At 44.0% G+C, this 16,658-nt stretch overlaps 1 protein-coding gene across 3 annotated transcripts in view; it reads right to left on the reverse strand.

Annotated features, from left to right (window-relative positions):
* LOC142789045 (juvenile hormone acid O-methyltransferase-like) overlaps nt 1–16,658 on the reverse strand; it is a 34,495-nt gene that overhangs the window by 1,275 nt on the left and 16,562 nt on the right. For 2 of the 3 annotated variants that reach the window (XM_075884984.1, XM_075884987.1), the window contains 2 exons: nt 4,610–5,208; nt 3,555–3,714 (listed from right to left, as the gene is read on the reverse strand). In XM_075884984.1, the coding sequence (XP_075741099.1) occupies nt 3,555–3,714; nt 4,610–5,155 (706 nt within the window). In that variant the 5' untranslated portion in view covers nt 5,156–5,208. The remainder of the gene's footprint in view (nt 1–3,554; nt 3,715–4,609; nt 5,209–16,658) is intronic. The other variant, XM_075884990.1, reaches the window with a different exon arrangement.

The raw sequence follows: 16,658 nt of genomic DNA on the forward strand, positions 1-16,658 counted from the left end.
CCGATTTTTTTTTATGCACGGTTAGTTACAATTGCTGCTAATAACGTCCACTATGCTTCCTTTGTCATACTGTCTTATAGTTCTTATAGCTAATAGTTCTTATAATGTCGTAGGTTGTTTAGTACTTATAAACAATTTTTTAAAAATTGGTAGCCAGTTCTCGAATCACACTTGTATAGCTGCACGAGGAGAATCCTTGCAAAGACATGGTTTTGTTTATTTGTCAGGTTTTTAGTATAAAGAGCTGTTCACATACAAAATAAACGTTTTTCAAAGACAGCACAGCATTTATGATGACAATAATATCCTATTGCTAATGGCGCTGAGCCACAAAGGCGGTTGCGATAAGAACCGGGTGGCAGGAACTTTGCATTAAATACCTCTGAAGCTAAAACAAGCAAACAACATGGTATCTTTAGTCTAAGAGGAAATCTAGATAAATGAAAATTTTATAGAGTGAGCAGTTAGACTATCAAATGGGATGTTAAACGCTTTTATTAACCGTTTGTAACTACTAATAAAAATAGGAAAATATGCACTAGGATGGTAATTTTTTCTTCATGAATGTAATCAAGCACTGCAGAGTGTACATCCTTGTGATTATAACCCGATATACTTTCACCAAACGATAAACTTAGCGCAACATTGATTCCTAGTCCTAATTTTTGTAGGGGAGTGAGCAGTTATTCTTTCCTGTGACTATAAAAGCGGTTAATAAAAAATAAGTGCTCCATTGTCTCAATTTCACTGCGAAATCCACACAATGGGAACGCACGGAGCCCTGCTTTATCGAAGTAATAATTTTGCTTTGGGTAACCAGCCAGTCTAAGAACTAACTAACCTCCCTTTCTTTTCTCCTTCTCCTCAACTTTTTAATTCTGCTGTGTGCCTGGTGAAAGTAAGTTTAAACCAGCGATACGTACCACTCTTTACTCTATAGCTATAGCAAAATATTTGATGTGCGCAGTCCCTGAATTGAGACAATGAATATTTGTCTATTTCATGATGCAAACATGCATTTCAAAATCTCATTGTTTTCTGCTGTGTGGCTTTCTTTGTCATTACCTGTGTTGTTGCGTTCAATAAGAGTGAAACGATAAAAATCGGTTTTAATTTTCGTGACGTTGCACTTTGTGAACACTAATTTTCTTGTGTTGTTCCCTTTATGTACCCCTCTGCTCTCCTGATCAGAAAAGAACGTAAAGATGCATTCTACCGAGGTCTACAACTAAATATTCGTATGAAAGCCTGTCAAGAGCACTAGACACAATACCTTGGGTATGATTTTCAAAAGTTGTAACTGTATACTTCCCATGCATGTCTGATGCTATCTACTTGTTCAAAAGCATTCTTAGACACCATAGAGTGAAACAATCACTAGGTTTAGATTGATGAACTGCACTGTGATAGCTTTAATGTAATAAGTTTCACTATTGTAAGTTCATTATCAAGGTTCAAGTTTCAGTTTGAAATGTCGCGTTTCAATCAACACGCGTGACATCACTGATTTCAAGATGTATTTTTCGTGCTTTTGCTATATTAGCTCAATGAAACTTTTCCACCTCCGTATATTAGGTCTAGGACAAGCACAGATAACAATGTAGTTACTTTCTACCCAATAGAAGCTACGTAGGGCCTATTAGAGACCGTCCAAATGTACGACGTCTTGGTGTTTGTTGTGGGAATCTCGAAGTGTCCTCTGCACCCACATTTTATTTTCACACGTTTCTCGTGTACCAAGAATCATGTCGCGGTAAGAGCAGTGTGTTTTAGCATCTGGAATTCTCACTTCGCTATAGGCAAAAAGTAGTCTTGCTTTTCAGGGCCCCTGTAAAGGAGAACACCGGTGCATTTTCGACCATATTAAGCTAATGGCGTTTTGAAATAGGATTAACAGTCCTGTAACGACTACGATGGTTCATTTTGCTGAAAAATTTGCCAATAATTTTAAATAAGCAAGAAACTATGTGACAAGAGCGAAACCAAAACAGGCTGCTACTGCAGGCTGGGCATGCGATGAAGTCCCGACACGCCGCCACGGAGAGTGTAAACATAGCAAGGGTGCTTTTCCTAGCACTCAAAATGCAAATAGGCAATGCCGTTCAACGCGGAATCAAGCTGTGCCAGTTCCTTTTCAAAGATTGAGCGGGTTGTGGAATGATTATTTTTTGTAGAAATTAGGCTGTGATTAGGTACAACGCCGGAAGATTTTTTTTTCAAAAGTGAGGTGGTTGATTGATTTATTTGTGGAGTTTAACGTCCCAAAACCACCATACGATATCAGAGACGCCATAGTGAAGGGCTCCGGAAATTTCGACCACCTGTTGTTTATCGTGCACCCAAACCACAGCATACGGGTCTGCAATGATTATTTTTTGTAGAAATTAGGCTGTGATTAGGTACAACGCGGAAAGAATTTTTTTTCAAAAGCAAGGTGATTGATTGATTTATTTGTGGAGTTTAACGTCCCAAAACCACCATATGATATGAGAGACGCCATAGTGAAGGGCTCCGGAAATTTCGACCACCTGTTGTTTATCGTGCACCCAAACCTGAGCACACGGGTCTACAGAATTTCCACCTCCTTTATAAATGCAGCCGCCGCAGCCAAGATTCAAGCAGCCGAAGACCTTAGCCACTAGACCACCGAGGCGGGGAAAAGCGAGGTGGTTTCCACATCATGTATGTTCGTAAAGAACTGGGCAAAATTTGTTGGCCTTTTTCGTATTTATTTGAAAAACACAAAAAACACACGTAACCATCAAGGAAAAGCTTTGACGCCCTTGTCTGTTGTTTGGAGTTTTCATAACAGTAAATGCGTATGTTCACGTGTTTTTATGTGTGCTAGTATATACAAATGCATTTGCATGCACAAGTGTCAGAGTGTCTATGCTTGCATTTAAGCACACTCAAAAAAGCTCAAGTGGTTGAAACTTTCGGAGCCTTGCACGACGGCGTCTAATAATATTATCGTGGTATTTGAGCGTTCAAAACTCGCAATTATTATTAGAAGAATAAAAATCGGTTGTGCATGTCATGTGCGTCTTGATTTCTACGACACGAAATTGGTGCTCTAGCAGCCATTTGTCATTTGTTTGCTATTGTTGCGTTTAGGAATGTTATGTGTGACAAACGTAAACGGCAGGATTTACATAGTATATATTAGAATATACATTTTATTAACGTAATATATACTCGAATGTATGTACTTCAATGCATGCATGCGTGTGTGCAAGGCAAACGCGGGATATCTAACGAGATTTCATGATACGAATAGCATCACTTGCCTAGGAACAAAACAATGCTGAGTATGCAGATCCTAGACAAATGTTTCACATTACATCAGTCCCCACAATGCATAGTATCAGCAGGATTAGTTCTTTTTGTGTTCTCTGAGTCAGATAAGAAGGGCGTCAGGTGTGCCCCAGATATTTGCTCACTCGAACCATCCCGTCATTTCTTAGAGCACAGCATTGTGACCACGCCTAATGGCGACCAACGATTCTCGATCTCGCATTCCTAAGGACCTTATCTTGTTCATCTATAGCGCTTACCGATGATATCGTGCTCAGACCATCCATCAAATGTCACCAGTCTGGACAGTACGAAAATCGACGGTGACAGCTGGGCTTCACGTAGCAACGCCGACATGTATGCCAACTGTACTTCCTTGTCCTTCATGTAATGACTCTTCGGGATATGCTTCCTCAATATCTGGGCGTAAAAATATGAACATAGGAATCAGAATTTGTTGTTACACTTTTCTTAAACAGCGACACTCCTATGTGTTACAAAGAGTTCTTTGCTGGGTTCAGAAATGTGATTAATCAGATTAAGAAAGTGTATTGGTACTTGTTTAGTATTAGTGGCAGTTCATGCATAAAGTGCAGCAGCGTAGTTGAACGTGGTTACAATAAAATGGTTTCACCAGCGAATCACCTATGCTCGCTATCTAAGCATCATAAAACACTTTTTAACCGTAGCAGGCAAATGTTCCAAACACTATAGATATCAACTTTTGCGACACCCGCTCTGGTAGTGTAGTGATTAAGTACTTGATTGCTGACTCATTAGTCACGGCATCGAATTCCAGCCACGGTGGCCTGCATTTTGGATGAAGCAATATTGCTTGACGCCTGTATATTCAGATTTACGCCCAAGTTAAAATTCTGGAGTCCTGGACTATGGCGTCTTTCAAAATGATATCGTAGTTTTGGGCGATCAACCAAAATGATTATTGTGTATTTATTACCTTTTGCGGTTGTGGGTGCCGATACCTGTAGAAACATTTTGTCGCTAAACGATCTGTGATAAGTGTGTTATAGCAAATCTATCTATCTATCTATCTATCTATCTATCTATCTATCTATCTATCTATCTATCTATCTATCTATCTATCTATCTATCTATCTATCTATCTATCTATTTATCTATCTATCTATCTATCTATCTATCTATCTATCTATCTATCTATCTATCTATCTATCTATCTATCTATCTATCTATCTATCTATCTATCTATCTATCTATCTATCTATCTACAAACAACGAAACCCCGTTATCGAATAATGAGTGTACAGGTAATTGCCATAAACCTCAGCCCGCATACCTCCGAATACTTTTCCCAGCGTTCCATGATGGCTAGACGGCTCCAGATAGTAGCCGGTTTGTGAGTCGCGGGAAACATGAGGAGGCATTGCCCTCCTGGCGACAGCAGTGAGGCTATGTTCTTCAACGCTGCTCCCGGGTCCTGTAACCATTGCAAGCAGTAAAAGGAGTACACTCTGTCGAACTGGCCGTTGCAGCTGAGGAATTCGGTAACGTCACTGTCTATGTCCAAAACTTGATAGTCGATCTTCTCGTGGGCAGAGTTTTCGCGCGCGTACTCAATCATTTCGGGGTTGATGTCCACGCCTACAACCTTTTCACATGGACGACAGCAAGGCAACAGACAGTCCCTCGTGAAGTCGCCAGTTCCACAGCCCACGTGCAGTATCCGCATCTTGTCATGGGGTTCCACGAGAAACGCCGGCTGGCTAAAGGCAAGAACGAGGTTACTGTGTTTTCGTTGAAGGCCATTGTTTTTGGCGTACTTGCTGGGGGATAGATGAGGTAGCTTCGTTGAAATCTGCTGCAGCGGAAATCCAGCATTCATAGCGATGTCAGGAAACCAATCAGCAATGGAAAGTCCCCAGTCTGGCTTGTTTTCTGAAAAAGACGCGGAATAATATCTTCAGGAAGAGTGCTGTAAAAATGCTACTTTAAAGCTTTTTCGTAGGAGCGCTCAGCCCCCACTGCTGACGATAAGTTTTTTTCATTCAAGAAAAATGCTTCTGGACGAGGGCTCTTTACCAAGAGATTGACTATACTTGGCGACAACTTTTTTTTGGCATTGAAGCGAAGACTTCAGAGCCAAATTGCGGGCATCCTACCGCCAGTTAATGTAGTCAGCTACAACCCCGGCCTTCAAGAGGCTATCCTGAGGTGGGCTGAGATGTTAGAAGAGGCCTAGCGCGAGTAGCATCCCTCGCCTTTTCGCAGCCCCTTTCCCTTAATATGGGATAAATAAAGTTGTTTCTCTCTCTCTCTCTATCTCTCTCTCTCTCCACAACAGCGCCTCTCCTTTTTTTTTTCCTGTAAGCGATCCGAGTTAGGTGTGTTGCTATCAAGTGCACAGAACTCAAAAGTTTTGTCGCTAAGACACCGATAAATGCTTTACAGTTATTACTTACAAGCAAGCTTGCTGCGTTTTGCTATGGCAAATGTTCTCAGTCAGTTGTTCACTGCTGTGGGTTTTACGTCACTCATGACTTCTTTCGTACTTGTTACCGAGCTTAAAGTTAAGTGTATTGATTTCAAAATTCACCTTCGGTTTCTTTTTATTTGTTTTTTCATGTAAAAACTTATCTATTATGCTGCCTTTACTGTCTTAGTCATTTTTAGCGCCTGCATGATTTATGTCGTGGGCATATGTACTGCCCAGTTGAACAGGACTTATGAATGCGCTTTCTAAAACTCAGTTTTTTTTAATATGCATAGTGCTGTGAACCAAAATGATGAAACATAGTATAGATCATTTCTACTTTTATCTATCGCCTGGCCTTCACGTGTGTTTTGCGATTAGGGGGGAGGGTACTATTCACCTTGGTGAAGCTTCATGACGGAACTCAAACGAAGCATGTTTCGTACAGTTGTATCCGTGGGGTGGTGTCTTGCATCCCCTGTGTTTTTCTCTTGCTCACTATGTTGGCTGTCACGCTGAATATGCAAGAGTGACAGTCATAACACGAAAGTCTTTTATGCCGGGTTCTACCAAGGTTTCAGTGACGTACTTTTGTCGCGGAAATGACGTCTAAAATAACACAATCAGAATAGAGAACAAAGTACCGTCAATGAGAGGGGAACTCCCGACCTCTGGAACCGCGACACCAGCTTCCGGGCAGGCTATCTATTGGGCCAAATTATTGTTTATTATTATTATTGAACGTTAGCCATCGTGATGCAGATGCATCGCTGACCGTCAAACGTGGATATATTTAAGAAAAGTGGTGCTTTAGCTGACCAAACCAACAGAGATTGTATAAGCTCTATTACAATATTGTACTGTAAACACTAAGCTAGGTCGGTAAGGAGACCTTTTTGCTTTCATAATATACCGATTACTATGACAGTGGGATCAATCATGTTTTTCAGGGGCGAAGCTTCTCTGACTCTATTCTTGTCCCGTGTTTTCAGGCGTTACCGGCAGTACGTCCCGAAAAGTATAACATATAGCGCTGCCTCATCACCATTTCTCGTCTGATTTTCTAGATTGCATTGGTCCAATAGAAGTATGCAATAGGACGGACGGATGGACGCACGGACTGACGAAACGCTTTGGATTATGGTTTTTCCTGATCAAACTTCGCCGCTGATGAGAATACTGTTAATGGAACGGCTTGCTCGGTCGGTCGGTCAACTAACATAATTGAGGCCCTAGGACCTACAGAGTCGTATAGTTGCGGGTCACGCCCACGTAGCAGTCGGAACACCGTGGTCTTCCGTCCGTTCCTGGGCTGTTTGGGCATTCCTTGGTGGCTCCTGAAAATCAACGCTTTGAGGGCTTCCTTTCAGCCTTTTTAGTTATTATAAGAGTCAAGTTGTAACAGAGAACGTTCACAGAGCATGTGTGCTAACTATCAATACTCTTCAAGGCACCCAGGACAACGCGTATCGATGTCAGGAGCAAGGTGTCTAAAGCTTTCTCTCGGCGAGGAAGATACCGTTTGTAACATTCTCAATGTGAAAGATTTACGTATGGGGTGTGAGAGTGGCAATTAGGAGGCCAAGCTTATAGTGTTTCACTATTTCGTGAAAGGAGAGTAATGATATAGTGGCCAGAAAGGATTTCTTAGTGTCGTGAATGGACGCCTTCTCAAGCGGCAGCGGAGAAACCGGATTCTGTGCACCGCGACGCGGCGTTATTTGTCGCTGGCGCACGGGCGAGGGACGGTGGAGGTTGACGACGAAGTGCAGCTGGCGGCAGTGAAACTGCGTCCCTCCCGCATAACTGCTTGCCGAAACACTTAATTTACCGTAGACATTATCGCTTATTATCTTCGCAGCAGGGATTGAAGAAAATATAATTTTTACCATTCATATAGCCTTCTTCAAATGCACAAACTAGCAGTTAGGCGTATTTTTGCCACGCACACACAATTTTAGTTGTCTTAGTGATCAGTTTTCGCTGCTCTCTTTGAGAAGCTGGATGTAGACCACCCCGGGGGCCGGCCGGCACCAGCGGCGTCAGCAGCGGCCGCCTCCAGGAAGCGGATGGGACACGCGAGTGACAGCGACAGTGAAGATACTCATGCTTACTATCTCAGCAGTGAGGACTTCTCAGATGACGGTTTCCAACCTGTGCTGAGCCGCAAAGCGAAGAGGAGGAACATGAGGACATCCTCATCCTCAACTATTCGAACTGTAAGTGAAGCGCCAAAATCGAACACTTATACCATCCTGTTTCTGCCTGCACTTTTTACCGTCAGCATGAAACGCCTTAACAGACAGTCTGTGTCGAGGTCTCTGGAAACGCTCGTGCCAAATGAGATCACGGACATAAGAGTGAACGCCAGAAAGAATATCCTGTCTGTGGACGTTTTGCACGCAAGTGCGTTGAGCGCTCTGCGCAGTGTAACTGACTTGGACGGTAACCAGGTGCGCTCTCATGTTCCCTTGGGATGTGATGTAGTAACCGGCGTGATCTACGACATAGATGTACCTATTTCCAATAATGACTTACAATTTCTTGTCAAGTCAACAACTGATAGTGCGATTGTTGATGTCAGCCGGCTAGGCAAGTCTCGCTGTGTGAAGATTGCGTTTAAGAGCACATCACTCCCCTCTCATGTGAAGGTGGGGTACTTCAGACATGCTGTGCGGCCTTTCATTCCGAAGCCTCTCCAGTGCCGTAAATGCATGAAACGTGGACATGTGAGCAGCGTCTGTGAGAATTCGGTGGTATGCCACCGCTGCGCCGAGCACCATGAAGCGGCTAAGTGCGTCGCAACTGTCAAGAAATGATCTAATTGCAATGGATCCCATGAAGCCACACCGAAGGACTGCCCGTGGATTCAGAAGGAAATTGCCATCTTGAAGGAGATGGTGCGCGATCACTCATCTCATCCAGAAGCCGCAGCTAAAGTCAGAAGGCGTCGTTCACGTCGACGTCAGTCTTCGAGAACGCCCGCTACTTCCTCGACACGTTTGCCAGATCCCTCATCAGTACCACCTCTTTTACCTCCCAGACCACATTCCGTGGGAAAGGCTGTAAAGGACAAAGCCAGTGAGCATATCCTAACTTTGACAGAGTGGCCTGCACATCAAAGGAAAGCAGCATCAAGCGAACCGAAGGAGTTTCATGACGGTCAGTCCGCGATCCCGGTTCGAGATCTTTCCAACCAAGACAGGCAAGTGACTGCAATCGTACAATCAATAATTGCCACGATTCGCACGCTACTGAGCAGCATACAATTTTCGTCTGCTAAGAGTGCACTGCAAATACTGGATGCACTGAATCCAGTTCTTGCTAACTTCATATAAGCACAATGGCTCAACAAAATCTCATCTTCCGCACTGAAGTTAAAAGTGCGTCGATTTTTCAGTGGAATGCCAGAGGCATGAAGTCCCGTATCTCGGACTTTCGCCAATTTGTTCGGGCCAATCAATTCTCTATACTTGTCATATGTGAACCAAACGTATCAACGCCTTATGGATTGTCCGCTTATGAAGCTTTTTGTTCAGCCACTTGTGAAGAACGAAGCAAAGTAATTGTTTACATTCGCACAGACTTGACTTATCTTTCGCACCCAATAAGTTCAAATGACGACAATCAGTACGTGTGTCTTCGTGTAAAGAAGAATGCAGTTTCGTTCACGCTTATTGGTGGATATATATCTTCGTCATCGCGATATGACTGCGACAGATTAAAAGATATCTTAATGAGGACCGATGGGCCTTGGATCATCACCGGTGACTTCAACGCCCATCACATGCTTTGTGGGAGCACTAGGATGAATGCCAGGGGCCGGAACATTGTTACATTCGCTTCCGATTACGACCTTTTCATCATGAACGATGGTACCCTCACATATCTGCGGGGTCTCACCTATGGGAGTTGCCTTGACCTGACATTGGTGTCACGGTGCTTCTCTCACAAAGTTAAGTGGTTTTGCGATATTTAGACTCATGGGAGTGATCACATACCCACCTACGTGACGATCGATGGTATCATAAAAATTTGTCTTCCGGTTTTGCAATTGGCACTGACTGGTCGATGTTTACATCGCGTGTTGAGAACGCTTGCCAAGAAGGCCTCGCCTGCAGCCTGAAAAATACCATAGCGGAAGCTATGCAACCGTCCAAATGTAAATTACCATTTTCATCTAAAATAACACAGTGTGACATCGAACTGGAAAAATTACGAGCTATACGAAGGCGTGCTGAACGACGATACAGACGCACAAGATCAATTCACGACCTGGGGGAAGCAAGGCGGCTCCAGAAAAAGATTCAACGACGCATTTACAAGCTGGAGAGCGAACGCTGGAAAGCATTCTGCGAATCTCTAGACCCTCATAAACCACTGTCATATATCTGGAGAACAGTTCGTGGTCTTCGCTCCTCTCCGCAACAACGGCACCCTTTTAAAGCTTTAGCACTCCATCATGGAAAAACAGAACTCGAGGTGGCTGAAGAATTTTGCACGAGAATTGCCGGGAATATTAAGAACGAGAGCATCAACGCCGTGATCGTTCCTGAGACGCGATCACCAGAAATGGACATTCCATTCGCCATGGAAGAACTGGAAGGTGTGTTAGTCGATTCTAAGCGCATGCCATCGGCAGGTCCTTATAGTATTACTTATACTGCGTTGGGACACCTTGGACAAAAAGCCAGAAAAGAACTTTTAACATGCTTCAAGAACTCCTGGCTCAGTGGCAGTGTTCCCCGAGAATGGAAAATAAGTCGAATAATACCACTTTTAAAATCGCGAAAATCACCATTGGACTTGACAGCGTATCGCCCTATTGCCCTCGCAAGCTGCCTCGGAAAAGTGATGGAAAGAATGGTTCTATATCGTCTCGAGTGGTACTTGGAACGATACACCAAATACGCTTCTTGCATGGCAGGCTTTCGTCGGGGCCGTTCCTCCATTGACTGTGTCCTTGACTTATCGACATTTGTTCAACAAGAAAAAAGTCGCAAGCGCATATCAGTGGCACTCTTTCTTGACTGAAGGGTGCATATGATAATGTAGCTCACGATGCCATCCTCACTTCTCTCGCAGGAACGGCCATTGGTGTACGAATGTTTCAATGGATAAAAGATTATATAACTGGCAGGGGTTTCTTTGTACAAACATATGAGGGTACAACTGCTCAACATTACACATACTGCGGAGTACCTCAGGGAGGTGTTTTAAGCCCCATGTTGCCCTCATTGGTCTGGTGAAGGTTCTGCCAGTCGGTGTGCCTATCCATATACGCCGATGATATTTGCCTCTGGAGTGCTGCAGTTACTCGCCCTCAGGTGCATGCACGAATACAGCGGGTAGCAACCCTTACAATAGCCTACATTAAGAAACAAGGCCTAACTATATCAACTGTGAAGTGAGCGCTAATGGCGTTTACACGCAAACCAATGACGCCATACCCTGTTTACATCAATGGGCAGAGTGTCAAATATGCACGGACGCATCATTTCCTGGTCATAATAATCAACAGAAGTCTTTCGTGGAGCCCACATTGTGCGTAATTGAAGAAGAGACTGCTATCTATTATGCATATAATGAAATTCATGTGCGGGAAAGCATGGGGAACTTCTGCTGCCTCCATGCTACAGCTGTACAGTGCCCTAATTCTGGGTCTATTGCGCTACACCTTGCCGGTACTGACTAACAGTTGCAAATCGAATACTCATTCATTGGAGAGTTTGCAGGGTCAGGCACTGCATATCTGCCTAGGACTGCCCCGATGCGCTTCTACTTATGCCACAATCCTGCTTGCCAAAGACTATCCGGTCAGGATATATAGAGTTGTGGATTGCCTCAGAGCGCACATTCGACATGCTAGCCGTGTCCCCGACCCCCACTTGGCCCTTCTACCTTCCGGAAGACCATGTGCTACGTTTTCAGACGTCATAGCCAAGCACCTAAACAGCATTCCATCAAGATATACGCCAGCTGTGAGAATGGCATGTCCTTTGTGGTGCCTCGACCAGCCGCAAGTACGTCTAGAAATTCCGGGAATCAAAAAGAAAAGCATTCACTTCAGAGTAGCATTAACGCAAGCAACACTGCTATTATTACACGAGTTGTACTTAGACCGAATGCAGATATACACTGATGGGTCCGTCTCGTCCAGCAGCTCATCAGGTGCCGCTGTAATACCGGCTGCAGCAATGACAATCAAGTTGTCGCATATGACTACATCTACGGCATCAGAGCTTGCTGCTATAAGGGCTGCTTTACAATATCTCGTTCAAGAACGTCCAGGAAAATGGGTCATATTCTGTGATTCAAAGGCAGCGCTTCAGAGTTTGCAGTCGGCCATGCGTAGGAGGAGTCATGACAAATTGGTACAAGAAATAAGACATTGCCATTATGAATCTCTAGCACGAGGGCATGATATTATATATCAATGCTGCCTGGACATATCGGTATTACCGAAAATCAATTAGCCGATGATGCAGCCCGCTCAGCCCATGAAGAAACCCGTGTAGTCCCGATTCCTCTATCAAGGAATGATGCAGCAAGACAACTTTAGCTGCTGGCTCGAGATCTCACACGCACGTTCTGGTCGTCTACCAGCTTCCAAAGGTGTCAATTTTATGAACTAGATCCTTCGCTCAAGCTAAAGCTACCATCACAGCTTTCCCGCTCCGATGCGACACTGTTATGCCGCCTTTGGTTGGGTGTTGCATTTACAAAGATGTACTCTTTTCGCATTGGTATGGCAGACAGTCCTACATGCGACTACTGCGGAGCTGAAGAGACCATCGAACACGTCTTGTGCAGCTGCGCTCGCTACGACACACAGCGATGCCAGCTCCGGATGGTTTTGAATCAACTTGACCCCGAACCATTTTGTGTGCAGAAGATACTAGGACCTTGGGCATCTGCCTCATTTGCGCAGAAAGCAACTAAAGCACTGCTACTTTACCTAAAGTCAACAAACCTGAGCGACCGCCTGTAGACTGTGTGTGCTCCCCGAGTGTGCTCGTGATTGTGTGTACCTTCTCATCCTTCAACCTCTTTTCTCCCCTTTATCTCTTCCCCAGTGCAGGGTAGCAAACCGGATGTGTGTCTGGTTAACCTCCCTGCCTTTCCTTGCATCTTTATCTCTCTCTCTTAGTGATGGCATCTGCCTCACAATCTAGTTTTACTAGTGCTTTCCTCCCCCCTTCCCAAATCAAGGTGGATGTTTCAGCTGACAAAGGCTGAAATGATCAGCAAGTAATTACCAGACCAATTACCAGACCTTTTTTGGAGCTGTCTGTACCAATTATTGTTAATTTAGTAAACATACCCACTTTATTTTGTTCTCTAAGCACGCAGAAAGCAGCTGCGAGAAAGTTCTTCGAAAAACAGCGTGTACTTTTCTTAGCTGTGTGCAGCTGGAAGTAAAGGGGGGAGAAAAGGACAGCTGCTTCCACTAAGAGGAGGGGGGCGCTAAGTCTGCCTCATGCGTTAGATTATTAGGGAGGGAAATAAGCTGCTGCGCTGAACTTCCACCCTCCTCCAAGGTGGTTATTTCAGCTGGCGAAGGCTGGAATGGTCATAGTAGCGGCCGGACGAATAAAGCAACTAGGGGAAAAAACTACACAGGCAATTAACAGGCCGCAGCTTTTTTTTCGACTGAATTCTCTGTGCCAATTGTTAATTTGGAAAATGCACCCGCTTTATTGTGCTCTGCTGCGTACGCCGGAAAGAGCAGCGACAAAGTTCTTTGACGACCAGTACGTGAAGCTTAGGTCGTACGTGGAAGGGGACTGGGAAAGCCGTCATCACTGAAGGGGGTTTCCTGTTGGAATATCGATTTTGTTTTTGCAAAGTTTTCTTGCGATAGCAGCCCTGAGAAATCGAAGTTTACATCCAGCTATTGCTCGGCCTTTACTTATTGTTCTTGCTTCTTTAATATGTTAATGTAAGTACATCTATTACCTTTGTCGTAGCTTCCTAATATGTTCAATACTTCATCCACATGTCTGCGTGAATTACAATTTAGTGTCTGCTGAAGCTTATTTTTTAATAATCACCTTTATTTAGTGTTTATTTCATTGAGGTCTACCTGTCTTCCATTTTTTTCACTGTGCGTAATATTCTGCTTCAAAACGCTTGTCCTTGCACCATTGTATCTGGTTGTTGTATTTTTTAGGTAACAGCTATCAATATACATGGATATCGACGTATTTATACTCAAACGCAACTGTGTGGAAAAGATTGTTCATAAACTGTCCCACAATGCTTCTTCTGCCAACTTCTCCCACAATGCTTAGTAACGTATGCTGTCGGGCTAGTAGATGTATAGCTGTGCAAAACATCGTTGGCGCAAACTTGAAACAAGACGAAAGAAGACACGGAACAGCATGATTTTTCGTGTCTCTTCTTTTGTATTTTCTTAAGTTTGCGCCATCGATCTTGTACACTCTCATAGTGCTTCCTGCGCCCGTGGGGCGTTGTGGGAATGCTTGAAAAATGTCTATTCGTCATCTGATGTGTGGTGGCTACCGACGCTATTCAAGCAACCATGGGTCTCCGCTTGTAACTCATTTTGAGAACGCAGCGTTTTGTTTCGTAGAACTGCGTGCGTTTGCTTGTCTCCGCGGTGAGTGCTGTACAATGTTAAATGTTAAAAAAAGCGTATCGATTATACTTACTACATTAGAGTGCAATTTTATTGGCCTTCCAAGGCTCATTCATAAACTATCTCTCCAACCTGCTGTCTTGTAATGTTGTAATGCTGTAACGGCAACATGAATGCGAAAGCTGTAAAATATTTATGGCCCCAATTGAATAACAGGAAGAATAAAAAACGGTGCCGCCGCACTTGAGTATTTAATTATTAGGTTAAAACTTTGGCAACGTTATATATTCTGAATACCTCGGAGTTAAAACTAGGTTCCTAATTTAGAAACATCAACACAACGCCGAATGTGATATAAGCTAGGAAGCAGCAGCAGACTAGCAGTGAACATAACTTCTATGTTAGGTTACACGAAGACATTGCCTCAAACTGCGGCACACATGTTAAGTTACACGCGTAGGCATCGCCTCATCGTGATTAGCACAAATAGCGAGCATTCACCACTTCACCGCAGTCGATCACGACAGAGACATTGTGTGGTGGGTTCGCAAGTCCACTTCGTTGCAAGACGAGAGCCGCGACTGGGATGCGGTATCCGTTGACAGCCTCGACCACGCATCGAACAACGCGGCCTGCGCAATACAACACCTCGCCCTCAGTTAGACGCCGCGACGTTTTACAAGCTTTGTCTACATACTTGTAGACTCTCGAGAAAAGCACGATTACCAAAACACCGAAAAGAAAAACACCCGAACAAAGTAGTATCGCACGGTGAAAAGTTTTATAACGATATAGAAAACAAACGCACATAGTTTCACTTTCTTACCCACAGTGCAGTTGCTGGCTTCGGCGCACTCGTCGGCCATCCGGGTGATTTTCCTGCCCTGTCTGTTGGGGCGCAGCTAAAACAAGGTTATAAATTGCACTCGAAAGGAGTCGTTGAGTGCGCTCATTGACAATCGCAAGGCTGTTAGTTCGACAAAGTTTCCGTCTGGAGCAGACAATCTGCGTACAGGATCTGCTGCCGCTGCAGTGCGGTTGAAAGTGGAATCCTTAAATTGACGTCTCACCCGAGCGAGTCTCAAGGCCAGTACTGCCTCACGCCAGACAAGAACTGTCGACGACAAGGAAGTGGCGCCTATTGAAAGAAAGCGCGTCGGGGCCGTATCTCTCTGTGAAAAGCAGCAAGTTATCTCACTTGGACCAGGAGATCTTAGCATTTGTTGTCTGGTGCTTATCTGCTTGTTTGGCGTTGTTTATTTAGAGAACATAGAGTTCGTGTGCGAAAACAGCCACTCTCATACTGTCATGTAATATTATCAAAAATTTGTGTTGTGTAAATGAAACACCTTGTAGAAAGGGCCATGACTAGGGCAATAAGATGCTTGATCACGATGGCGTTAAAGTATGAACTCTAAGAGAAATACGTCTGTGTCAAAATGAAAAATAAATGGTCGTTTTACTAATTCGCTTAAAGATACAGTTGGTTGATTCCGATGCAGTGCTAATTAGCCTCGCTCATTCAGGTAGATAGATGGCCACACTCAATCCTATAAGTACCTGGCGGTGAATGGAAATTTTCGTTGGATCGGGAAACTTGTAAAATCGTCTTTTCTTGTGCAGTATCGTAAACGTCTATAGCACTGCAGCCCCACCGCAGTGGTCTAGTGGCTAAGGTACTCGGCTGCTGACCCGCTAATCGCGGGTTCGTACCCGGCTGCGGCGGCTGCATTTACAATTGAGGCAGAAATGTTGTAGGCCCGTGTGTTCAGATTTGGGTGCACGTTAATAGAACTCAGGTGGTCGAAACTTCCGGAGCCCTCCATTACGGCCTCTCTCATAATCATATGATGGTTTTGGGACGTCAAACCCCACATATCAATTAATAAATCTATAGCACTGCATCAAAGGAAATGGAATTCATGAATGGCTCGTTACCCGTTTCTCTTGTTTATCCAGAACACACCACGCAACTTAAATGCCCATTTGGTTTATGCACACTGCCTTTCGCTTTGCATTATCTCACTCTATCTCTTGTTCGCGCACACATCAAGATTTTCAAGTGAGTAAGCGCTCGTGTCATTTTTATATTTTGAATTGGTATGCACCGTGCTTCATGTTTATCGGAACACGTGGAGCATCAACTGTGTTATTTCCTTTATCAATTTCTAAGCTTTGAAATTTTGGCTCCGAAAAGATGACAATTATGTACCAGTACAAAACAAAAAGCTTAGTCGGAATTTATTTGAAATGCTTTCGTGTATGCATGCGATTACATAATTCTGGAGTGTCTCACTGATGCTTCCGTTTCAG

The sequence above is a fragment of the Rhipicephalus microplus genome, chromosome 1 (genome assembly GCF_043290135.1).
Source record: "Rhipicephalus microplus isolate Deutch F79 chromosome 1, USDA_Rmic, whole genome shotgun sequence".
Taxonomy (NCBI): domain Eukaryota; kingdom Metazoa; phylum Arthropoda; class Arachnida; order Ixodida; family Ixodidae; genus Rhipicephalus; species Rhipicephalus microplus.